Below are 27824 nucleotides of genomic sequence, written 5' to 3'. Positions count from 1 at the left end.
ATCTGAGCGTGACGCGGTGCGTTCCTTCCTCGTTTTCGTCGAAGATGACGTACTTTCGCAATCGCGTCCGACATGTACGCAAAAAATTGATTACGCCATTCGAGGCCATTCGACGTCTCACTTCGCGGCAACGTTCGCGAAACAATTTTTGCGAAAAAAGAACTGGACCTCGATAAATAATTACGACAGAAGAAAAAATATGCGAGTTTTTTTGGAATTGACGATACAATAACAATGGATATCTACCTACTAGAAAGATATTAAGAAAAGTGTTTAATAGATAAATTTGTACGAATAGCTCTACTAATTAAAAAAAAATTATACTAATATCTTGTATTAAATCAATTAATACAAGATATTATCTTTCATTCAATTTCTTTCTCTATTTTAAAGAATCTTGCTGTAGCTTTCTTTTAATTGTAGAATCTATATAAATAATTAATATATTATATATGTACATTATTTTACATTTTCATAAATAAATTTTATAAATATATATATAAAGATAGAAATATAAAGCCAAATTTCGTCTCTCTATGTAGATAAATTAAATTGATTTTAATCGCGTGACTTTTGGCAAACTTGAAAGTGTACTTGATTCATAACTAATAAAGAATAGAAGTTTACATTTTACTGCGAAAACATAGTTTGACACGCAATGTGTTAAAAGAAACTGCGATTTAAAAAAAATGCGAATATAATAGCACTTTAATATCACCTTACATACTATTGGGATCGAGGTCAGTTCATTACATTAGCCGACGCAGTCATTACGTTAATCATCGAGAATTATTCACGCCAGCATTAACGCCATGTTAAAACTAATCTCTTTTTGCCGTAATCCTCTGCAAATTATAAAACCAGAAAAGATTTAAAATAAATTTTTCAAAATAATTTGCTTTTTTTAAAAAAACAAATTCTCCTTTTCTGAAAGTTGAAACTTCTGAAAATTTTTTCCGTTCTTTTTGTTCGTAATGCTCCTCGATTTAAAAACATTCGATTATAGTGATATCCCTTCGCATAAATATGAGACTTGACAATGGCTGAGAGATAACATTGTCGCCCAAGTCGGTACAAACCGCCAACACACGAAAACGCAAAAGGAAACGCGATTGGCAAACTGAGCGAGCTAGCCCACTGTGTCTCTCTCGTATAATATGCGTATCTCCTCGATATCACCGCGAAACGAGCGTCAGCGTGGCAGGAAGGCGCTAACAAATGTCGTTCGCGCCTCGTATTTCAAGCACTGTCATTTGTACGTTGCGCCGCGCTCTCGACAGAGGTAACGAAGTGACGATGACTTCGACGATTCCTTCGTTTTCTCTTCCCGCCTCTCGCTATTATGAAATTGAACCGGTCCTCTCCGAGGATTGTCCGTCGTAATCGCCGAGTCATTTAAACGAAATGCGTACGGTTTGCGCACGCCAAAATATATCACACGTGATATGAATAATTAAGTGGTTCTCGATATATTGTACGAACCAACATTTATAGCAAATTCGGTTACATACATTACGCTAGATTAGAATATACTAAAAGTGCTACACATGAAATTAGGAAAATTAAATGTATAAAAACATAAATATTGTAAATGATTAAATAATGAGTTTATTTTATAGTGAGGCATTTATAATGAGTATATTTTAAGTGATTAAAATAAATTTAAATAATTAAATATGATATTGTCACGTTACTTATTAGAATATACATGTATTATTTCATTGTCAAAGTTAATTATATTATTTAAATACTTTATATAAAGCAGCTTTTAATATGTACTAATCCAGTGTAGTAGGAGTGTGATTGAATTCATCATTAGATCGAAGTCGTAGTCGGTTTAATTTGTAAATCACTCGTTCTATTATCGTGCTACAATTAATATTTCGAGAGTTTGCATTAAAATATAATGTATATTCATGTACATACAGTTTTCTAAGCAGAACAACAGGCCGCGATAACGTAGCAATGGCGTTAAAGTAACTGATCGGAAAGTAACTTTCAATAATCATTTTGAAGTCATTTTAATGCTATAATGACTATTTGTTTTGCTTCGTTCAATCTCCGTTATTCTTTTCTAATTATCATCTGTATTTTACCGGTTACAGGAACTAGTGATCGATAGTCTAATCGTCGGTAAGATTCCGTAGGTAGGCAGAGAGAGGCAGTCTATGATTTCAGAGCGCACAAACCAATCGGTTTTACCCGAGTAAGAACGCAGTGTGTAATCGCGGCTGAACGAAGCATATCGTCATCGTTCGATGCTCGCCATTGCTTTCCACGAACGGTTTCCTTACCCTGGAAAATCGGTCGATCGCCTGTCATTACCGGCAATTTGCAAAACTATCGGAACGGTGGAATGCGAATGTAATCTCGAGCTCCATCCACGCCTCTCTAATAACCGCGCTGTTACGTTGCGTTTCGCCTTTCGAAAACAACGTCGTCGCTCGTCCATCTCCACGCGAACGTTGTTGTAATGAGTGTAATATCAGCCGCGAACTCTTATCTAACGAACTAAATAATATCTGTGTGTGTACCGATGCGAATGGGGTAATAACACGTAGCGTATATATACATTTATCACGTATTCCCAGAGTATGACGACTTGTTTCCGTAATGTAACACAACGCGATATTCTGTAAATTAAAATACAATAACAAAACGCAATCGTCTGTAAAATCTTACAAAACAAATTTGCAATTCTTAGCAGGATCACTGTGATCAGGTAAAATATCATAATTTAGTGTCTCGCGTGGCTGTCAATCGTAGATCATTTCACGATATTTCATCGCTTCGCATAAAAATTTAATTCCGATTATTCCGAGATTGTTGTTCACATTTCAGATATAAGTGGGGAAAAAATAAATAATCACTACCAAAATGTTAACTATGCGGAATTAATTGGGATTTCGCATACTGTCATGTAAGAATCTTTTGACCAATAGAATTTTCTGTGCTCTCTAAATTCTTGGAGTGAATTTCACTCCAAAGGAACGAAATCTTAAATCTTAACTCAAAAGAATTTAGAAAGCAGCTTAAATTTAAATAGGAAATAATATTTTAAAGAATTTATTTTAAGATAACAAAAGGTCATTTCTGTAGAAAATGACAGTGAATGAAAAGTCGATATTTTTAAAAGTAAATAATCATTGTTTCACTCCTATTTTTCTGTTTGAAAAATGTATTGTAAATATAAGTTAAAATTCGCCGCGGTCTCTATGAAGTCAAAAAGCTTTGTTGTTCATTGTGTTCCTTTCATTTCAAAGACAAACGTAAAAGATACTTTTACAAGTCACATCAATAAGTCACCTGAGTTCTGGATTCGTATTATTTGGAATCCAAATTTGAACTCTATGGTTCCAAAAAACAGTAGATAGTATGGAGCAATAAATTGTACATAGCTTATAACGTGAACCATATCGATGCAAAAGCAATTCTCTTTCTCTGTTTGTTTTTGAAATAAAAAAGGACCACAATTTTATATTCTTCATAGGCTTCATGAAGGCGGTAACAAACTGATGACTGACTTAAAATTGATGCCTTGATTCTTGGAAACTCCAGGACACTTTGAGATTAATGGCAGCTTGAAATTTGGTAGCCCTTCACGGACTGTCATGCATTTCTTTCGTTCTGAGCACGTATTGCGGAATGGTTCCCGATCGGAAATATTCAATTATTTCTTTGATTTCTATTGTGTTTTCTAGGAAAAATGGAATTTCGATTGGATCCATTCCATAATACGTGCCTTCATCTTAAAAGATTTCTCACTGCGGTATAAGTTTCCATCCTTTTAACAATCTTGCACATACTTTCAAATGATAATTTGCGGTCCGTGGCGATAGCCCGGATCCATTTTGCAGTTTTTAAGACAGCCACAATGGCGATCTGAATAGCCTCAGAAAATTGGTTTTTGACACTTCTGTTGATATGAATGAAAACACTTCACTTAATATAATTGCTATTAAATTAGAAATTACTAACAGTTAATAAAACATATTTTTAAATATATACTTCAACATTTTTACTTTGTATTAGTCCAAACCACAGGAAAATAGAAGTAAAACAGTAGTGAGTACTTACTGTTGAAAATGTTAATTTTTAATGCCACTAATATTTTATATAAAAATGACTTCTTTGATTATAATTTTAAAAAAAGTAAACTTTTTTATATTATTTGTTATTTACATTAAACTCCAGAGAGCTCGATTGGTAGAAAGATTCTCAAATAATAGTACAAAATTCAAATTAATTCTACATAGTTACTGTTTTACAATGACTACTTATTTTTTACTTCCATTGTACTACGCAATTTTCAAATAAAGATCAAACGCTGATTTATACAACAAGAAGTGTCATGTTTAGTAAAATATGTAAACAGTGTAAATCTAATTCTTGTATCATCATAGTTGGCATTTATTAACGAAACGCGTTGATTCACGATAATGTATTTCGAAGAGAAGCGGATCGCTGGGACCACCTCGGAGTGGAATCGTCGCACTCGCTCTGAACAAGAGAATCGTCTTCGAGATGCCCGCTCGTGTCAACGATCGTTTAAGTATCCGGCGTGAACCAAGTGGGTGAACCACGAAGTGGGACAACATGAATAAGGGACACGGACTAGATAAATGTTGACTGTATTTTCCGTTGCAGTCAACACTTCGTCTCGTGTCAATCAGTTATTAATAAAGAAAATAAGAAATCATATATTCGTTTGAGACTTAAATGACCAGATGTTACATCACTATATTATTTTACTTGTAAAATTATAATGCGCCGTGAAGTATAAAATTATAATCATTACAATATTTATATTTTTCTGCCGTTCTAAAATTATAGAAGATTGGAAAATAATAAGATAAATCTCTCTAGTTAAAACAATTGCTTACTAATAATTTTTTTAAATTATATTAAGTAATATATTTTGCGAAGAACATTGTAAGTTCTTACTATTTCTTAACCGTAGTTATTTATTAATGTACTTATTATTAATATATGACGAAATTTAAGTATCATTCATTAATTAATGAATGATGTGTTGACTTTTGACTCAAAAGGCATGCATATCTTTGTTTCTTTTCCTTTTTTTAGCAAACATTTCACTTCACAAAGACTCTTCACACGTCGCCCCACCACCACCTGTTTCCTACTCAAATCGACTGATCCGACCGGTCGGAATCAGCCGGTCATAACTTCGCGCTCTCAGTCGAATAGCTTCCAGCTTAACTAAGTCATTGGCTATTTATTATGGTTGACACTCCGACGAAACCCTATATGTCTCCGTGACACTCTTTTATTTCGCCAAGCTCCGCGCGACCGGCTCGTGAAAACGAGCTACCGTTTATTCCCGCGTATCCCAGGGATACCTGGGGACCGTTTGGGAATTAACGTGTTCCCCGGACCAGCTTTGTTCGCGTCGTCGGCGAACCCGCTGAGTTTCAATCGAGAATTCGCGAGGTCCGCACCTGCGCGCGCGTGAAAAAATAAAAGGACAGGGGCTTAAAGACTTGCGATTACTCAAAACGCAGGGCCTTCGAAGTCCTCGAAGTCCGTTTGAAATCGATTCGAAGAAACTCGTCGGCAAACTGTGCGGTTTTAATTCTATTAAAATTCTTCACAACGCGCTCGCTAAATTTATGCCGGCCAAACAAGGAGTTTTATAACATATAATGGTTAATGCTCCAGATGAAATATAGCGTGTCGCGTTGCGATTGACAATTCTACCACACAATAATAATGGTCCCTCGAAAAAGTCTCGTATTATTACCTTCACAATTCTAAGCATCACGCACACATTCACCGTAGAATATCTTTAATTCTTTGTTACAACAGAAAGAAGTACAGAAAGAGAGAGATAAATTATATTTATTGCTAAATATATCAAAGAACTTGTTTTAATCAATTCTGTTTGCGATCGTGTGAGATAAAATCTTTGAAGAAATTTCCTGCTCTCCTGCTTCTTACGAGTTTTATAATATAGATCCGTTAACGCTTTGAATAAAAGGTGGAATGTCATTGTAAAAAATCAATTATTATTATTATTATTAATACAAAACTTTTTTTCAAGGAACCATCGCTTTGTGGCAATGTCAATCATAATGTAACAAATGTAGAGATGACTCTACATTTCTAACATTACTCATTTAGCGTAGAATATCTTCATTTCTTCATTATATCAGGAAGAAGAGCAAAGTATTGAAAGAAAGAGATAAATTATATTCACAGCTAAATATTACCAAAGTGCATATTCTAATCAATTCAAGTTTGCGATCGCGCGAGATAAAATATTTGAAGAAACTTCCTGCTTTTCTGCTTCTTACGACTTATCGGTTATCATGGCCACCGCATTGCGACTTCCCCAGGGGCGTGTACAACTATAAATTCTCTTCTGAGTATACCACACGGTTCTCTCAACAACGGGAAAAGTATGGCGACGGCCCGAATTCAACCGTGCATCTCTCGCTGTATCGTGTACTCATCGACCTCGGGCCAGTTCAGGCAAACTCAAACAAACTCTGGCGTTGAGATAACTGTTAAGCGTTAAACGCGGCGCCGATAGCGCGTCGAGCTTAATCCCGCAGTTATGCCCGGTGGATACCGGTTTCCCCGCGGTACGTAACACATCGGATTTAACGTAAATGTTCGACGGTCGATAGTAAAAATAAATCTCGCCTAACGGCCGTCGATTCCGTCGGTCGACGACACACAGTACTTTCCTCGTTTTAACATCTCATTTAAATTTCTCGCCCGCGAGGGGAACGAGCGAGCGAGCGAAGGTGCAAGAAAACAAACGTCGGCAAACAACGGCATCAAGCAGCATGAGGACCATCGTGAACAGATTTACATAAGGACGCAGCTATGGCGCATAAGCGTCTCTACCAAAGAAACGACCGATCTAACTTGCTATATTGTTCTCCACAGAACTGATATTGAATATATTTCGATTGTTGAGAATCGAGTCGTATTCTCAATTCAATAATTTATCCCAATAACGCGATCGTTTGTCCTTTCGATGTAACACAAAGATTTGAGCGTGGACCGTTAGATTTAGAATAGAAGAACAGAAAACTTGTTTGGATCAATTATTAGGCTACAGGAAAAAAGTGATGACAGCGTGCGTTTTCACGATAGATAATTCAATAATCAATATCTCAAAGTATATTATTTATTTAAAAATATTCTGTATTGTACTAATAAGAGATATAAACAAAACGCATTTTGAACATGTAAATCATAATTATGTATCGTAATTGAATTATCTCGACTAAAATGTTTCATAGATTTAAGTATAAATTTATACTTTTTTTGCTGAATATACTAAAATTCTAATCAATGCAACAAGACTTTTCTAGTGCAGATAAATTTTAATTCTTGCGTTAATTTTTATGATAAAAATAATTTTTAAATGTATATCTATATTGTTTCTTATTCTCTTAATTAAAGAAAGAGAAGAATAAGCATATAATTTCTTTCTTTCTTTTTCTCGTTGAAAGGAAATTTCCCCTCTGATTTACACGACGAATATCGATCTCAATGGAAGAAGTTCACCGCGACCAAGTTTTACGGCACGACGAAGTTCGCGGGATCGCAGATTTACTTCGCACACCCTCTCGGCGCGTCCGTACACACGCCCGTATACGCGTCCGCATTTGCCTGTGTCCGCCGGAGGAGAGCTCGATTCATGCCGCCGTTTGCCGGAGTTTATTTGGGAATGGCGGCCCGTTTCCGTGGGTGAATTGCAGCGAGTCCGACCGTAAATTTCGCGCCGCGTAGGATCTTCGTGGGCGATTATTCGCCGCAGGCGTCCAAGATACGCGATGATGAAACCAAACACCATCGAGTCTCGTTCGGACGTCTGGCTGAGCCCGGAGAGCGGCCACGGCCGTTTCCAGAATTCCGATGGGACACCTCACCTGGCCGAGCCAATACGTGGTGTACAACGGGTTTTTTTTCGTGCCTCACCTCAGTCGGGTCCCTGTTCACCACTACGTATTTCATTACGCACCATCGAAATGTCAATTACACCCTTCCGGTAGCCGGTACCGTAAAATGAGATAAGTATAGGATAATTTGTCAAATCTATTTAAAAAATTGATCGTAATATTTGTGGATCGATTAGATTCTGTAAAACGAATTGTCTCAAAAACCTCTATAATGTCGATATGTAAATTTGACAGTGAGAGAAAAAAACAATTACCATAATTTAACTATAATTTATAGTCATTTAAATTTTCAGTGCCAACTATACATTTGTTTATATGATTATAAATATAATTATTACTACTAACATTATAGTAGTAATAACTATAAAAAAAAATGGAGTTTCTAATCATAATTATTTTACCATGTAATTATAATTACAAATATCAAACACTTCTTTCTCAATACCTGTTCAAGAATAAAGTGTGACAAAATATTGTAATAAATGCACGTGTAACTCTCACATTTGCTGATATGAGATATCTATAAATTGTTATAAATTATATACGAAAAAAATACGGGAAGAATTTTGCTGAAGTATTTAAAAATTTAGCTAGAGATTTGAAAATAATTTTAGGCCATCGAAATTATGAACTGATTGCTAGAATGTTTAAATTAGCAACATCGTCATCAATGTTTAAACATTCTTAATAATTATTTTGATGACAAAATTATTTTTACATCTAGCTCCATTTTTAAATACTTCAGCAAAATTCTTCCCGTGTATGATGTCATAAATTCAAGGGTGTCTACTCGAAGCTCAAATGTTGACACATTCATAATAATCTTGCAATTAAGAACACTGAAATATATTATCTCAATGTTTACTTCAAACAGTCACTATCATATGTATAGATTTTATGGATGTATTTATAAATGTGAAATATAAATATATATGTGTCTTCCTCTCTCCATAGCCATGATACTTTGTCATAGGGAGTGAATAGGATCGATTTTCGAAGATCTAATATCAATAAAGCTAAATTTGAGCATTACCAGTCACGACTCGGGTTTCATTGACGTGTAACGAACGTTAAATAATTCATTAGCGCAGTAGCAACAATTTATGCGCGAGAATTGAGTAATTTCGGATCTTGTTTCTCCTGCCGTTTCGCTTAATGGACCAGGCAGCTCGAAGCTCGACGCAGATCGATTAATCGAAAATTTGTAATTCTAAGTAAAATCCACGCTTGACATGAGAGTAATATTCTCAATTAGGCGTGACACATGTTTTTGAATAATGCAGTGTTTCTTATCTCGCACGAAAATAAATTCTGCCTAGTTTCCGTAGTCAATACCTGATGAAGTCTATTTCGTCGATAGTGAATCACGGCGAATTGGCAGAATTATCCTTCACCTATCACGATGTAAAACTAACAGACACGCGTGAATATAAATTGTTGAAATAGGAATGTATACCTCGCCCACATATCTGAATTGATTATTTCGACAAGATAACACCTGCTGAAAAGCAAATTTACAAAAAGAGAGAATTCTGCTTATTTAAAAAGGTCTAAACATTTTCTCAAGCTTCTAGAAATGCGAAACAGATTAGATATTTTAATGATATTTTTTAAATTCTGTATTCTATTCTGTATTTTATGAAATTCTGTTGTTCTATATAAACAAATTTTATATTTGTTAAACATGTTGCATTTTCGAAATTTATTCGTTTTCATTATCAACCCACTCACAAAATAATCTGTTCAGTTGTTCTCGTTTACTCGCCTAGCATAATTGATTTACATTAAAACAAATTACAATAGGTATTTTGGATACCATTGTCGTGCAAACGAGTTTCTAAAGCGACGAAATGCTGCAGCCACGCTGTTCATCTCACGCATAAAATATTCGCGGCTGATTATTTCGCGAGAACAAATTTCGACGATTTAGATGATCGTATTGTTTACCATTCCATTCACGCCGGTGCGCGTTAAATAATTCATTAATGCCGATATAATTTACGGTCGTTATCCGAGCCACTAAAACATTGGCGTCGAATTTGCTACAATCCAATCTCGATTATCAGATGCATAATCAGATATTCTATGAACGATTTTGGAAAGGAACGTTCTGAAAATATCGCTATGACGCGCCAAACTTCCATTAAAGTCAATTGCAGGAAAATCCAAAGTATTAATTTATAAAATGCTTTGTTATAAACATGTATTTCTTTTTGCGCACCGGATAATTAAAAACATTACAAATTCGATTATTTACAATATTTACATCATATAAAATATTTTAATAAATTTCTAATATGTATGAAATATTTATATTGTCATTAATATTTGTAATTTGAAATTATTAAATATACTCAATGTGTTATCCACTTTATTAATTGTAAGTAATTAATCAAGCAAATTATATATCATAGCATAATTCTCACAATAATAAATAATCGTAATAATAAATAATCACAAATTTCTCAAAGTTAAATTAGTGAGATTATATTCTTACGAATTCAATAGTAAAAATTATCGTAATTAAATAGAGTCCTTTTTGTTATTCAAAAAACAGTAAATTTTCTTGATAAAAAATCTTGATTATATTTTGCTTGAATGAATAATTCAAATCTGTTTATAATGCAAGACAGAATGCAATTGAGTCATTAGTTACTTTGAAAAAATATTCGCACATATTTTTTAATAACAATAATTCCTATTACTTTTATTATAACGATAATAATTTCTTTATCATGTACAGTAATTTCCGTATCTATCGAGCGACTCTCTAGTAGCTATTTAGGTCAATTTACCTTCCATTTATGAGATATAGCCATCTAAATGTGCGCGACGAATTATGGAGTGACTTTACCGCGCGAATCCCCGCTCCGGACGCCTTTTTCGGTCGTTAAAAGAAACGAAAGTGACGGGCCATTATCCCGTTTCCCCACAAAAACGATCCGCTTTCGTCCCCAGCTACGAGCCGCGGCCCTCGCCGGTCATTTATCTCGATAATGACAGTTCGGAACAATTTCTATATTAGAGGGTCTCATTAGAACGCCGCGCCAGCTTGTAATTTACCTCGTCGACATTTTTACGTTCACAAATGCGTGAATTAAAACGCGATGGCAAGCATGTTCCTACACTCGTCGCGCCTTAGTAACACTCAAGCCTTTGCTTAATCGCGAATATCTTTTTTAAAAAGAGAAGCTTCTGAATGTTGGCAGATGTCTTGAACAGACATAAAACAGCGAAATGATTGTCATAACAGTAGCTTCTGCTATAATAAAAAAAATGATTTTGATAAAGTATATATCTAAAAATTTAGTAAATATAGATCTGCAAATAATCTTGTTGGATTATATAAAAATAATTACGTAGCGGAAGACGGTCAAACTAATTGCTACAAAATGAAAACTTTTTGCAGCATTGTTCATTATATTTGAGTTTCTCACAATTATCTTGATGATCCAATAAAATTATTTGCAATCCTTTACATTGAAAAGAATGATTGCATATTATAATTTAACTATAAATTTAAAGTCATTTTTGTGGTTAACTATATATTGCTTGGAGAAATCTTTATTTTTTAAACATATTTTGTAGTTAGATATTATTACCACATATGAATAGTAAATGAATTTAAGAAAATATTTATATTCACTATAATTGCGGTTGTATCTATTGAATAAAAATATTTATTTTATTTACCATTTATATATTAATATTTTACTATATTAATATTTGAAACTACCATAATTTATAGTACAATGTTTGAAAGAACTATCATGTAAGTAAGGTTATTATTACTAATATTATAGCAATAATAATCATAAAAACGCCATAAATTATGCGCGGAATTATGAATAGAAAATTTATTAAATTTACAATATTAAAGAAGGATTTATGATGCCAAATCTATATACGAAAACACAATTTTACTGAAGTATTTAAAAATTTAGATAGATACACTGAGAGAAAAGTGTTTGGTATTTGTGTATAGCTATAATTGTATGTTAAAATAATCTCGATATAGTATCTATTATAATTTATATTAATGTAATAAAGTTAATTTATATTAATGTAATAAAGTTTCTTCAATAATAATTAAAACAAATAAAAATCTAATTAAATTATATTCAAATGCATCACAATTGTTACATAATTATTTTATCGTTCATACTCGCAATAATTATTACGCAGCAGCGCTTCAATAAGATATTATCGGCGTAATATTAGCTATATTAAAATTTTTACAATAACATCAAACGAAATAGAGGCTTTATACGATTCACATTGACAATTGTCGGCTCATAGGTAATCATAGTCCACGTTTCGACGTGCGTCATCGGCGCTTCCGGAATTAATACTTAAACGCGAGAAGACGTCAAGCGGAAAACTTTCCGCGCAATTCACGCTCCGTTGAGGAGATTGTCACTGTATTTTATTTCTCAGCACCAAAAAACATCTCGTACATTTCTCAAGAGCTTCGCTGATAACTATTATAAGCGTTTGAAAAATTCATTATCGTTATTGATTTCGACAGTGCATAAAAAAAATATTATACGCTATAATTACAAAATATATTCTCTTTTTTCAGCTAAATGGAAAAAAGTTTAGAAACTGGAGGAAAAAAGACTTTTTTATTTCAGGATAGATTACTTACATTATTATTTTTAGATAATTACATAAAATAACTTATCATTCATGAATAATCAGATATTATTTATGAATGATAAGTTATTTTATGCAATTACCCAATAATAAATATAAATATTCATGAATTTTATATTATGATGTTAAAGTACTTCAACTTTGCCCACAGTTTTTATCGTTTGCTACGTTTTATATATATCTTGCAATTGCATCCTCGTCACTTATTCGTGCGTGTTGGTGTCGAAACTCCAAAAGAATCGAAATATCACCAATACGCGATAAATGTTAAAATGGTCGAAAATTAATTGGCACGTTTTTAACGGGGCAATAAAAATAATGAGCCATGACGGCGGACAGGTAGGCCGGGGATACGACGCAAAAATCGCGCGATAGACTGGCCGCTCCATTTTCGTCGGAAATGGCCGCATAAACGTTATGGATGGCCGTACCGAAAGGGGTGAGCGATTTTTCTTCGAGTTAATACGCCACGGTAAGAGAGGTGCCGCCGCGCGAAGAGAGTTATGACTCGCACAATATCATACCGGAGCGGCGACGATGCGCCCGCGAGAGACACGATAACAATAAACGTAATATATGTAAGGAAGCTGGCCGTTAATGAACAACGATCTCGAGAATCTCAAATATGCCACAAGGATTCAAATATTAGTGGTAAGTGTTTTAAATCGAAGAGTTCGTAAATCGTCATGTCCATAAATGACATTCTAATTAAATATAAATTCTATTTACATTCAATTCAAAACATTATTATAAAACATCGTGTTATAAAATGTTCTGTTATCATGTTGCATTAAATAAATAGATACATGAAACATTACGGAACAAATTGTAAAACCAGAATAGTGAAGAAAAGTAGAATATCGAAAATTAAGATATTAATCGATATTGGCGAATTTGCTTTTGAGAAAATTTTACTTTGGACGATCGCGCGCGTATTTTTCTTTGAAATATTCTTTAACAATAAATTAATTAAAGTTAAAATTGCGACATTAATTGTAGCGATACAGAGGAGTAATCGCGCGTTGATACGCCGACGTGAAATGTCAATTACGTGACTGTCGACTAATAAGCTCTCGCTAGCCAAGAGGACGATGCGAATTTATATCAAATGAATTTTCCGCGAGACAAATGTGATCGAATTTAGAGTTAATATTACCTACTGATATATAACCTGCATGATCATATTTAACACTTAGAATACTCGGAGAAAATTGCAGTCTTGCGATGGATGAAAAGATTTGACACGTTATTTTAATGGATATCGTTTAATGGATTAATCAAACTCAAATTAATAATTTAACTTAAAAATGTAGCGTGTATATGCCAAATGAAATCGTAAGATATGTAAATTTAGTTGCAAAAAATTATTTCTGTCTTAATCTTTATTTCTTAATGTTCATGGCCAATAATTCTATTGTTATATCTATTCTCACGAAAATAACGATGTTGAAATATCTAAAAATTTAGCCAGCTACAGATCTGAAAATAATTTTGGACCATCAAAATAATTACATAGAAAACTCAAGTATGATGAACAATGTTGCAAAAAGTTTCGATATTCTAGCAACCAATTTAAGCGTGCTACATAATTATATTGATTGTCCAACCAAATTATTTTCAGATCTATATTTAGCTGAATTTTTAAATACTTCAACAATTAAAATCGTTGTCCTTACTAAAATCCATTAGATTTCTCATTGTGTAATTAAGAGAAGAAATGTTACTTATTAGAGTAATACAAAAGTTAACAATGAAATGTGAAATATTTAGCACGTGATATGTAACACGACTCATCATTTATTTAAACAAAAGGAAGATATTTAATGATTCACGTAACAATAACGATGCAACACACGATACGTTGCATTGAGGCTTTCGAAACTAATTAATTTTTATCGGTAAAGTACGCGTAATTATGACGCTCGTAAAATTTACACGGATGTTACAAACCATACGATCGATTGCGAAAGGATTTCATGAAGATTTCAGAAAACAAATTTGCAGTAATATGCAACAATGGTTCGCGTTTCTATGAAGAAACTATACTCACACGATAAATTATAATAATGTTGGTTTAAAATAAAAATGTGTAAAGATATATATAATGTTCTATAAGTTTCATACAACTTCAATGAAAATCATAATCAAAAAAATTCTTTAAAAGTTAAATATATTTATGATAAATTGTTAGCAAGGTATGCAATTAATTTAATATAGACCTATCAATCAAAGTAATGTTAATTGGAGAATAAACATATTGGAGTACATTAAAAAATACAATAGAAGTACAGTAAGTATAATATTTAAAAAAAACCATTCAAAAACGGATGACAAACTTATAGAATTGCCACAAATTCCTCGTCTTAAAATTCCATAACTTTTCTCTGATTTCCGAACAAAATTTCATGATTTTCCTTGAATTTTAATATTTTGAAAATTTTTTGTATTTTCTTGATTTAGAAACCAATAAATATTTTATTAAGAGAACAATTTAATATAGCAATGTAAGTTACTGTTAATGTTGCTGAAACTGCATTTAATTGTTAAGTTGGTAGAATTCCAAAACTACATAGATATAATTTGCGCATATCAAACTTCTTTAAAACCAAGAATTTTAATTTACCAAAAAATTCTTTGACTTTTCCCTGATTTCCCCGTTATCAATTTCCCCAACAATTGATTTCTCACTTTGATAAAGAAAATTTAAGAAAATTATTTAAAACGTTTATATTGGGCATCTCACTATCGAAGGCAATAGTGTTATTTTTAGCTTTAGTTACGATCTCCCTATATTCTATACTTAACAATGCGCTTTTAATGATAAACCACTTTCCAATTCTTCGAGTAATTTTATTTTACTACTGGTGTCTTTCACGTTCTTTATAAAACACTTCAATTCGTCACATTAGGAAGGTCTATTGTTGAGGTTTAATCCTAAAGACCATCCATTGAACGTGAAGAAACTCACCGTGTTGATGCAACTTTCCGCCTCCGACGGCCTGCTGTTGTGAATGTTTATGATGATGCGGTTGTTGTGTTTGCTGCTGTGGCTGTTGCTGTTGCTGCTGCTGTTGCTGCTGCTGCTGTTGACGCGAATCCCGCGCCATGATCGCAGCGATGCTGAAGTCGGTTGCGCATTGACGATTTGAATTACAATTATTATTGAGATTGTTCAGGAGACTGCTGTTCGGCGAGGGGCTTGAGCTCTCGTCGCCGTCATCGCCGGCGCACCCGGATAGCCCGGTAGGTACCGTGGAGGCGGCGGTGCCCTCGCCCTGCATCTTCCTGCCCAGGTAGAGGTGATGTCGAGATTCCTCGTCGTCCTCCTCGCTGCCGGCTCCTCCGGCACCACCGCCGCCTCCGCCACCACCGCCGCCACCGTCGCCGAACGAGGTCAGTGTCAGTCCGTTTCTCTTCCTACCGGCGAGGCCTCGCGACTCCAGCAACATCACCTCGCGCGCTGCTTCCTGAGCCACGTGGGGTCTATCGACAAACTAGTCAGAGAGCGTTTCAGGGCGGATCCGCTTGACGCCGTGACGCTACGGGCGTCGTGCGTCAGAACAATGTCGATGCTGATAATTGTTGTCCGGAAGACCGTATGTACTTCTATCCTCGATACGCGAGTACCGCTGAAGCGGCATCAGCATCCTCTCCTGCAATCGTGCAAATCAACTCCGATTCCTCGCTGTCGACATACGCGCGTATACGCGTGCGAGGAGATAACAGAGCACGTGCGTGTGAAGAAACGAAAACCTACGAACGGAATCGGGCACGGATTGGTCGGTTACGATCGCCGCGTTCGTTGCATGGCCAGTGGAGTACGGATAAAACGTTGTAACTGATCAGAGTCTTTATCGGAGCAACGATAAAAATCGGAGCACAACACTAAAACTACGCCAAATAGCTAGCCGTGACGTTTAGCGATCGGCGATCGGTAGTGAATGTGATCCGAAGTAATTGACGCCGGCCAAATGTTGGCCGGAGTAGCACTCCGTTAACAGGGGACTCGAAGAAAAGTTACGTCGTCGCAAGGACACCAATTCGCTTCTCTTTCGCACGCGCGAAAAAGCGGAGCTGCTTGATGTATCGTTTACACTCCCAGGCCGAGCGAGCGAAACGAGCAGGGAACGACAGACCGACCGGTTGCCCGACAGACTGACCCGCGCCACTGCCAGTCGCCTCTTCGTTCCGACCCCCATCCCCGCCAATACGATTGAGCTCGGTCGGACGAGCTAAAGGGACGGCGAAACATGAGCGGGAATGAGAGGAGAGAACCCCAGCGGGTGTTCAATGGGCGGTTCCTTGGCACGCTCCTCCTCCGCGATCAGCACCCGGCTCCGCCTGCAGGCTCTCTCCCGTGCGAAGCCCACCTCGAGGTTCGCTTAAACGTTATTACCGCGTCGTTCTTCCTCTCGTTTCTACTCGTCCCTCTCTTTCTCTCGCGCCCATGTCAAACTGAAACTGCCAACCGGGAGCCGACGATACAAACACGCACGAGCGTCCACAGGAGGAGTCTCTCTCGGTCAGCCGGTGGTGGTCGTCGCCGCCGTCGTCCTCGTCGTCGTCTTCGTCATCATCGTAGTCGTCATCATAGTCGTCGCTGCTCACCCAGGTCGTCTCTCCTCGTCCTACGTCGCTTTTTTCCACACTGTCTGTCTCGTCCCACTCTTCCCTTCCTCCCTCTCTCTCTCTCTCTCTCTCTCGCGTCCTTGTCCCTTCTTCCTCATGCTTCTTCCTTTCACCCTCTCCTCTTCCCGCCCCTCCCAAACGTAGCAACCCGCCCCACCCGTCGCCCTCTCGCTGCACGCTCGACGTCCACACGTACAGAACGAGGTAGGGTGGCGGTATTATGGTCTCGTACGCGCCATCCAGCCACGGCAGCTGCCATTTTTTCTTACGAGAGGGGGGCAATTGCTGACAGGGACCGCTTTCCTCCGCGCTAGGACGCCGCGGTTCTCGCCTCTCTTTCACTCTCATCCTCTTTGCCACCCTCTCTTTCTCTCTCTCGTACTCTGCCGCTCTCTCGAGCGCAATTTATTGTTTTACTGGCGGAGCTTTAAACACGACCGAACGACGGTGGCGGCGGCTTCAGCGTCAGCGTCAGCGGCGACCGCGGCTAACGCAGGTGGGTGGTTAGCTCACTGCTGGCTGGCTGGCTGGCTGGGCGGTGGATAGGCGGGTGGGTGGCAGTTGCTTTGGTGGCTCGTCTCGGCTGGGTTCGTCGAATGGGGGCGTGGGAGTATATCGTCGTATACTTCTCTGGGAAATCCCGTCAACGTCTACTACCGCGACTACACTTCGCCGATCGCGCACACTTATTATTTCCCATTCTACTCTCCTGATGCGTATTCTCTATCTTTCGAATCTCGTTCGAGTCTGATCTGTTTTTCAACATTTGCGGGTATGATCGCGAAAGTGCGTTGCACTTTGCCAATCTCACGACAATTAGAGCGATCGATTTCTATCGATTGCTCTTTGTCTTCTTAAAGTAGCATGCGTTTTTTAAACACAAGTTAGGTTATTCATAATGTATAGTCTCGTGCAGAATATTTTTACATACCTTGTATTTATACCTTCGTTTATTTTTATAATCTTTTTATAAGAAAACCTTTATCATTTTTATAATCTTTATAAAAATATCTATATATTTATATAATATTTTAATGAATTGTAAGAAAAGGCAGGATAAAAATGCTATTAGGAACAATATTATTTATATTATAATAAAATTAAAAAATCTCACTCTTTATTATTTAAAAATATGTAAATGTTACTAACTGATTTTAGCATAATGCTATCTGTAAATGCGTTAAGCTCGATTTAGGTTGAAGAGCTTGAAAATTTGCTCAAGCATTCTTAATTCATAGAATCTCCTCACTACTTCGCAAATATCATCTTTTTATTTCTTAATATCCACTTTAAAAAATATGGATGTGGATTTAACACCATGGGTGTTAAATATAATTCTCACTGTATTGATGTTGACATAAATATCAACATGGCATAAATTTAATCATCACGTGTTTCAAATCATAATATTATCCACATAATATAAATCCATATCAAATATTTTTATTAACATATAACAACAATATGGTGAAAATTATATAAACATCGCAAATGTTAAGTCCACCCCTATATTTTTCAGTGTATCGTTATTCTTCATCTTTTAAAAATTGAAAAGTGAGGTACGCGAAATATATATATAAGATCCTGGAATTAAGATCTTCGCAATCGTTAAACCGCATCGATCATAATCCAGTAGGATTACAGAGAGTTTCGCATCTTCGTTTATCTCCGTATCCACGGAGGACCCTCGAAATCTCCTTTTATCCCTTCTCTTCACGATTCGGCGCGCTATTAACGTCGTTATTGCCATTTGTCGAGGAACCGAGAAGTACGCGTGCGCCAGCAGCTGCAATACCGAACTGCTTTTTCCGCTGGGCGATTCTCCGACAGAAGTATTACGGTAGAAATAACGTTATCCTCGGCCGGAACGAGCGTTGAAGATGAATGGGGGTTGGAGCCCGCTTACCCTGCATCGCCGGCACTTTTCCTCCGTCCCTCTCCCCTTCGCCCCCCTGCACCGTTGGGATATTATTTCGTCGAATATCTCGCGAGTCGTTTTGAACGCAGCATTTCGCTGCAGATAAGTCTTGGCTTTAACCAGTTCGGATACCCGTAAAAAACCTCAAAATCGTTAAATCTCGCGCACGAAGCAACGCAGTTATATTTCTCTATTACGATTAAATTGTCAATTATAATTGGATTTCGGAGATAGTATAGAGGAACAGATATGTGTAATGTATCAAATCTTTGTTGTGAGATGTATAATGCAATGATATATAATCTTTTGTATAAATAATTTTTTAATAGAACCGTTGGAAAAGTAAAAAATTAGCATTGAATTAAAAAAGTTTACTACATTTTTTACTTTAACAAATGTCAAATTTCAAAATTGCAACACAAAATAATAATAGCCGTAGAGATCAACATAGAATGATAGAATAAATGATTAGGTCAAAATTTAAACCTAATTTATTTAAACATCGAAAGAGTAATATTTAAAATTAGTCTTTTACTAAAGTAAAGAATATGGAACGTTTTGACTTCAATCATTTTTGCCACTAAATTATAAACACGATACAGAATTAAAAGATTAAAAACATAATAAAATATAAAAAAGTCGTAATAAATAAAACGTTAAAAGAATTCATAATCATAACATAAAAGTCGATCAAAAAAACCACATCAAAAGTGAGCTGTTATAAAATTAGGAATGTATTCAAACGTACATTCTTCGTAACGAGTCATTACAAAGGTCCTTTGAAGCAGAATTATTTTTTCGTTCGATGGCGAAAAAGTAAAGTCAAGAAATTAAATATTTTTTATTTTAATTCTCACACGAAATCTCACGAAGCACGCGTGTCATGTTTTCCCGAACGCTGCAAATCTTCAAATTATCGGTTGCAATTAAACGAATTGATGCAGTCGGTAATCTTTCTTGCGGTCAAGCGCGGCGGTGCGAAAACGCAAAATTACCACTGCAACTACGCAAAATAATTAACGTCGCGCTAAGGCGGTACGAGGCGGTTAACGAAGAGAAGCGGCGTGCTCGAAAATAAGAAGGTATTCGGCGCGCAGGCGGAGGCATATTACCCCGGATATTATTATAATAAAGCAGGAAATTACCTCGTGTGATAAATGCGCGGGTAGCGATGCGGCCTCGTAAATTATATCATCAGTGGATTATCGTAATTACACAGCGCGGTATATCGCAAGTGAAACAACGCGCAATGCCGTTGTGTTGTTGCTGCCGCTGCGGGGGAGAGGGGCAGAAAAAGAGGGAGAAAGAGGTCTGAATATCTCGCGATTCGCGCGGTGCGTTCTGCTATTATCCCGCGGGTGGTAAACGTAATCGTTCGCGCACAAATTGCGAGCCGTGCGAAACAGTTAATCGAGGCGTGACGCGATTCGGCGGCCCGATACATTTATGCGCGATCGGATATCGATCCTGCTTTTACCTCAGCGACCGGAAGCGGCCGACGCGCTCTCGGTTATCATGTTATCGGTCCCGACTTTCGACGAGGCTGCGCTCAATTCGCGCGCGGTGGTTGCGTCTGCAGCTCGATTGAGTTAATTCAATTAATCGATCCGCGGTGCACCGTCGAAGCGTCGAGATCGCTAATTTCGGTGCGCAAAAGCACGAGAATAAAGCACCTAAAAATTCCTGCTTTTTTTGCTGATGCGATCAGTCGGTATAATTTTCTGTTATGTATCTTGACAATTAAGCCATAAATAAAATTTCCACATTTCGTGGCAAGATAAAAGTTCATTAAAATACAAAATTTTATTATGTTTATCTACATTCTCGAATTAATTTGGTACAGTTTTTTAATTCTGAATATTAAATAAATTATAGTGAACTCTTGTTTTTCTTGGATCAAAGAAAGAATTAATGTGTATGAAAAACGATTTTAATTAGCGCAATAAAAATCTTGTTGAATTTAATAAGCATCAAAGCCGTGTATCTTGTTTCCTTAATGAAGTCACCTGATTTAATTATTGCTAAACTGCGGCGAAGAATAGTGATTCTCTATTCAAAATTAGCATATTATGCAACACGTGCGGGGCCAAAATCTGCTACCGATTCCGCGATCCGATCTTCGCGAACACCAGTAATTAGACATGTCTACGAAAGGCGACGTGCATGACTGGTGTCAATTAGCGGTGGTAACGACGTGAGCGGTTAACTAATTATATGCGCGGTATGCACTCTTATGTCCGCCGAACGATCAAGCTATATGATCGAGATCGAAACAAAGATCTTAATTAATCAGCGCTTTTTCAACCTTTCGTGACTACTGTATTCTTGCACCTTGTAATTAAAGCGCCTTAAAATTGAAGTTGCTTTTCCCTCTAAGTTTAACAAATTCAAAATCATATAAAAAATTGAGCTAAATATAGATTTGAAAGAATTTTGTTGAATTATCAAAATAATTGTGTATAATGACATTCAAACTGATTAATAGAATATCAAAAATTTTTTTGTAATATTGTTCATCATGCTTGAATATCATACATAATTATTTTGATGATCCGAGAAAATTATTTTTAGATCTAGTAGTAGTGTAGAAAAATAAAGAAAAGCGTAGAAACATTTAAAGGGACGATGTCGTCTTGTTTTACCAATAAAAATATTATTTTTGTTCTATATTAATTACTTCGTATTGTTTCACAAAATTAAAATTCCTTTTCCATGATTAAAATATACATACTAATATATCTGGTTCTCGTGTATTTTGTGTCCAAAGTAGGAAAAAATACAGAAATTACAGATTTCTTTATCCTCAATACAACCAAATTTATCAAAATATTTACTTTGTAGAAAGATTATGCAAGTTATATGCTCGAAATAAAGGCAGAGCCAGATGCAAGATAAAAAATAAATATATGTAAATTGTTAAAATTATATTTAAAAATCTATAATAAATAAAAAAATATTTTAAGTACCCAGAGAGCATAAAGTCGTCTAAAAGATGATTAAATTGTTATAAAGATATCTTTTAGTAAAAGAATATAGTCGGTGAAAAGATTATTAAAACACGACAGATGTCGCATTGCTAGTCTTTATAGCCTTATCGGTATGATAACTAAAGATTGACTTCTGTGGATATCTTTTAGTTATCTTTAAGATTTCTCTTTTAGTTTTTATATTTTGGCACGTTTAATAACATATATCAGGTTCCTGAATTAGTTTTTACAAAAAAACTAAACGAAATTGCATGTCAATATACATCCCATTTTTGCCGTAAGGTCGTGTCCTGTGTACGCGAGATCGCCAGGGAGACGCGGCGGAGTTCAATTTCTCGTATTTGAAAATTATACAAGATAGAATAAAAGGTACAGCATTGCGAAAAATTTTACCAGTGTTCTAATGAACACTAATAAAATATTTTTTGAAAGCAAGTTCCCAAAAGAGACTATGATGAAAGATGATAATGGCAAGAGCCAATCTTGCATCATAATCCCTTTTGGGAACTCGTTTTAAAAAAATATTTTTTTAAAAAAATATTAGTAAAAATATATAGGTAAAACAGTGATCTTGTCAAAGTTTGGTCGTTACGTTAGCATCCCTTAAATATAGACGATCGGAATAATTACAACAGTAATTATAGTTATTACAATAGTAATTATAGTACACATTAGGATTGAAAACGACGCCTCCCGAGTTTAAATCTCAGATTCCATCAATTTTTTTGTCGGGCTGTATAGTATCTAAATTTTCAGATACTTAAACAAAATTGTTCCGTGTAAGAAAAACATGAAAAATACTCTGCGTGCGTATAGTTACTAATGATAATGATTTTTTAATTGTAAGCTGCAGATTTAAATGCAAAATTCAATTATGCTTATAAAAATAGAATTGTCTCAACACAGAAAAGGCATTCGAGAGTGACTTGAAAGATTAATGCTAAAGATAATTGCTCAAAATTACTCTTCGCGAATGCCGTGCGAAATGTTTCGCCCATCATTCTCACGCGAGACCGTCCAACTTTTCAAGAGTTAATTTCATTTACGCCCGTCCGTCAACAACGTTTACACCAGCAAGCCGGGCGGGCGCGTAAACGCAGCATCTTGCGAGCTTCTAAAAAGCTACGCTTTACCATGTATCAAAGAGAATACCGCCGCGCCGCTTCCGGTCGTTCGACTCTTCCGCCCACCGCCACGGCTTTTTCGTCCCGAATAATCTGCTGCCGCCACACGGCGGCGGTTATTGCCTACATTACGATCAGGTGAACCCGTTTAATACTCGTAGACCAGCGAAAACCACTTCAAAGGACCGCGTCGAAACAGACGCGTTCCGGCGCGACCTTTGTAACTTTATGTATCTTCAGCACGGTGTGGTAAAAAAGATCTTTCTCGACCCTAGTACGATGCCATGAGGCGGATAAATTTGGCCGACAAATAGATAATGAAAATTAAATTCGATATTTCTACAAGACTGTAAAGAATATTTTAAGAATATCACGTTCAAATAAAAATTTAAAAAGAAATTAGATTTTTTTGTATATTTCTCTTTAAAGTATGAAAATATTATTAAGCTCCATAAAAAATATATTATTTAAAATTAATTAAGCTTTTATTCTGATAAATATATATTTTAATGGTTTTAATTAATTCAACTTTTAAAGTTAATTGATCATCTATTCTAATAAATATATATGTTGTAATTTATAATTATTTGTATAGTAATTAATAAAACATCATTATATAATATGTTATTTATGTCTATCATTAGCAGTGTTGTAACAGATATCTTTTTTGAAAAGTATCTAAGCATAAATACATATAGGTTCTGTGTAGGGAAAAATATCTATATAGTTACACTAATTGTATATCTAGATACATTTTTTAAAAATTATCGAGGTATAGAGACAGAGAGAAAGAGAGAGATAAAAGTACAGTATAAAAGTATCTAAAATTTAGTTATTGTTTAGGTATTTCTTATAAAAAACAAACTGCGTAAACAAATTTTATTTTATATACATAAAACTACTAATGTGTATAAGTTATAGTATAAGGTACTTATAAAAATGTTTGGATAATTGTCATTTGTCATGTTTTTCTAAAATCAGTAGTGTTTCAAACATTGTATCGAAAAGTCAATTTCTTCTAGGGATTAAAATTGAGTTTATGTATAATGACATAATGTATACATAAATACCTTGTATCTGCACTTAAAGGTGTTCTACAAAAAAGTACCCAAGTACAGGTATACAGGTATCCGTTTATAAGAATCTAGGTAATGCATTTAGGTGTTGCTAAAGTATCTAAATACCACCTTAATCAAAAAGTTCTCGGAATTACCACCAGGCGATGTTCTGTCAGCTGATTTGAGTTCAACAAAAATTCACGGATGTTGCAAATTCAACTTCATTTTTAAAACTGTAAAAAATCGAAAACCGTGCAGAGATAGATGTACTCAAGTCGGCGTAACTTTTACAAACGTCAAGCTATGGCGATAAAATTTGGTGGAAATGTCAATGATAGATGTGGCAACCTAACCAAAAAAACAGAACTCAAATCAGCTGACTCAAAGCATCACCTGGTGGTAATACCGGGAACTTTTTGATCAAGGTGGTATGTTACAACACTGATGATCATTAATTTTATCCTTTTCGAAGAATTATAATTAAGTCGTTGCATATATATATAAAAATAAACATAGATTTAGAGGTCATCCTTTGAAAGCTGTTGCTTAAACAATTTAATCAAAAGTGAAATGTTAATTTATCCTGTTGAAGTACGCGTAATAATAATGATAAGGACAGAATACATGACTTATTTAGCTTATTACATCTACGCGATATTTATAGATATTTCGGATGGTAGATCTAGATCTACCCCGCGCAATCTTTCAACCGAATAAGATCAGGCAAAAAAAAATAAACTGCGATTTAATCTCGTTTAAACATCACGTAGACAATAACGTAGGAAAAATTATATATACGCATAACTTTATAGTCTACGGCACAACCTACGCTTTATACGCATGAATATAATACTGCCGAGCAGATTAATGCTTCGCGATTCTACACGTCGTATCGTTCTAGACGTAGCGCGATTTATATTCGCACGAACATGCCGTGAAACGAGCAATTATTGTTATAGCCATTTTGTGCTGCACCGATTAATACCACGTTTCACGAGCGTATCGATCCCGCAAAATTGATTCGCGCTCAGCAATCGTCGTTAGGAAATAACTTTTCGCTATTACGATCTGCTGAGTCCTCACGTGATTTATGTGCTCATTTTGTTTTACGTACGCGTGATTTTGAACAACATTTTCAGTGTATATTCAAGATCATTATTTTTATTAGTTCAGATCTCACGGGATTAATAATCTTTCTTGTGTATCTACTCTCTAAAACTTTTAGAATGAAAATCTCACTCTTTAAGATTAAAAAATTGTCACACTCTTGAGAGTGAGATTCTACTCCAAGGAATTTAGAGAGTATATAGAGTCTTCATAACATAGTTTTCAGTTTTACACTAACAATAAGAGAAAAGTGTTTGATACTTGTAATTACAATTGTATGATAAAATAATTATAATTAGGAATTCCATTTTTATAGCTCCATTTTTATTACTGCTATAAGAGTAAATAAAAATATTAGTAATAATAATTATATTTATAGTTCTATAAAAAATATATAGTTGACCTTACAATGACTATAAATTAGTCATTTTTGGGTTTATACTAGTATATATATATAAATATTTTTATATATATAAAATTATAATAAATGTAATCATTATTACTAACATTATAACAGTAATAAAAATGAAACTCCTAATTATAATTATTTTATCACGCAATTATAGTAAACAAATACCAAACATTTTTTTCAGTTGTGCACTAATGCATTTATTGTATACATGCATATATTTTTTTCTGTTTATGTGTATAAAATATTAATCACATTATTGCTGATTAATCGATGTTCCTGATAAAACTCCGTTCCTGTTATTTTTAACGAAAGTTTCGGTCGGGAAGGCATTAATCGCCTAACAGAAAAACCCTGGTAAAGAGTGTCTCCAATCGGTCAATCACGCGGGATAAGCATTTCTTTTTCTCGACTATAGGCCGATGGACCTCCCAATGAACTTTCGGAACACGGACAATCGACGGGGTTGCTCCTTCGTTTAGGGGAACCTGTGTAATCTGCTTAGCCCTGACGCTGATCCGGACAAATCGCCGCGCGGTTACGCGGCACTTATTCCCGTCTTTCGATGTTCCTTCGCTCTCGGCCTGTTACAATCCCATCTCTTTGCCTCGCGCATCATGGACCCACACGAATCCGATCGATGCACACGCGTCGAGTCTCTACCGTCGAATTGATGAAAAATGCAACGGGTCGATCTTAACTTCGACGCGCGGAGGACGACAGTCATCTACTATGTTTTATGCGAGTGTAGGTATCTTTACTACTCAGCAAACACTTCATGAGACTATATTACGATATTTACCATTTATACGTGTGTATTATCGGTGTGCAAAATTTTGTGCTTCTTCTAATTTTAAATATTACCATATAATATCTACTATATTATCACCAATTAAAATTTTACACAATAAGTAACATTAGACCAATATGTGAATAAAATTGTATACCTACTATCAAAACGCAACGCCAAATATTATATTTAAATGAAACTTTCTATACACACGATCATATTATTTGCAATATAAAGAAATACCCAGACAGCATAAAGTCCAAAAATATATATTTTTAAATCTTCAAATCTCATTTCTGATCCAAGAATATTTTTAAGAGCTCCAAAAGAGAAATTTCACTTTTATATTACCAATTCTGGGCTCTTTTTCAAAAAAAGAATCTTTTTACAAAAAAAGAATCTTTTTATAGTCTATATTCGCAGTGAAATGAAATGGATTTTAGATGGTATGTCAGCAAACACAAATGTGTAACTCTCAAGAATATTAGATCTCTAAATTTTTACACAAAACGAAACAAAATTATACTGTCAAAATACATCTCATTTAGACTGTGTTTCGATATACACGTTACGTATATTACTAGATTTTTACTGGCAGTGTATATATTGGAACACAGCCTTATTTTCATCATGAAAACCTTATTTTGGCGATTTGCCTTTAAAAAATTTATTTTACCAAAGTATGAGTGAAAGAGCATAATAACGCACCTTTTATTCTAGCCTGTATGGTTTTTACTTATGAGAAATTGAATTTCGTCGCCTCCATCTATTGGTGTACTGCTCGCGAATCCTTTTGAACAAATTACGCTATTTCATAAAAAATGTAAAAAAGTGAATTTTTTTTAAATTCATAACAATCATTTATATCATCTGGGTATACAATAAATATGTTATTATATAATTTTAATGTCATATTTTTATCTAGTTAATTCTCTTATCTATATTCATACATTTTTCTTTCTCTTCTTTCTCTTATTTTTTTTTCTTAAAGAGTATGTACTAACAATTTATAATAACTAACAAATTGACGACGTGTAAAATGACTAAGAGATTTAAATTTTTTGTGAATATTTGTAGCGAATATTACAAAACAAATAAAACTAAGTAAAATTTAAACCCGCATCGAAATGTCAGCCATCAAGAAATGGCGAGCGTTTGACGCTTATCAGATATCACGGAAATATCAGTACGAGAAGAAGTACGGTATAA

At 35.2% G+C, this 27824-nt stretch overlaps 1 protein-coding gene across 1 annotated transcript in view; it reads right to left on the bottom strand.

The window, feature by feature from the left end:
• LOC108729446 (T-box protein H15) overlaps positions 1-16712 on the bottom strand; it is a 56563-nt gene extending 39851 nt beyond the window's left edge. Inside the window, 1 exon segment of the mRNA XM_018458573.1 lies at positions 15562-16712. Coding sequence (XP_018314075.1) covers positions 15562-16042 — 481 coding nt within the window. The 5' untranslated portion in view covers positions 16043-16712.
• Positions 16713-27824: the final 11112 nt, after the last annotated feature.

Source organism: Mycetomoellerius zeteki, unplaced genomic scaffold (genome assembly GCF_001594055.1).
Source record: "Mycetomoellerius zeteki isolate Tzet28-1 unplaced genomic scaffold, Tzet1.0 scaffold73, whole genome shotgun sequence".
In the NCBI taxonomy this organism is placed as follows: Eukaryota; Metazoa; Arthropoda; class Insecta; order Hymenoptera; family Formicidae; genus Mycetomoellerius; species Mycetomoellerius zeteki.
The sequence above is the reverse complement of the archived record's forward strand: the minus strand, read 5'-3'. Positions and strand labels throughout refer to the sequence as shown.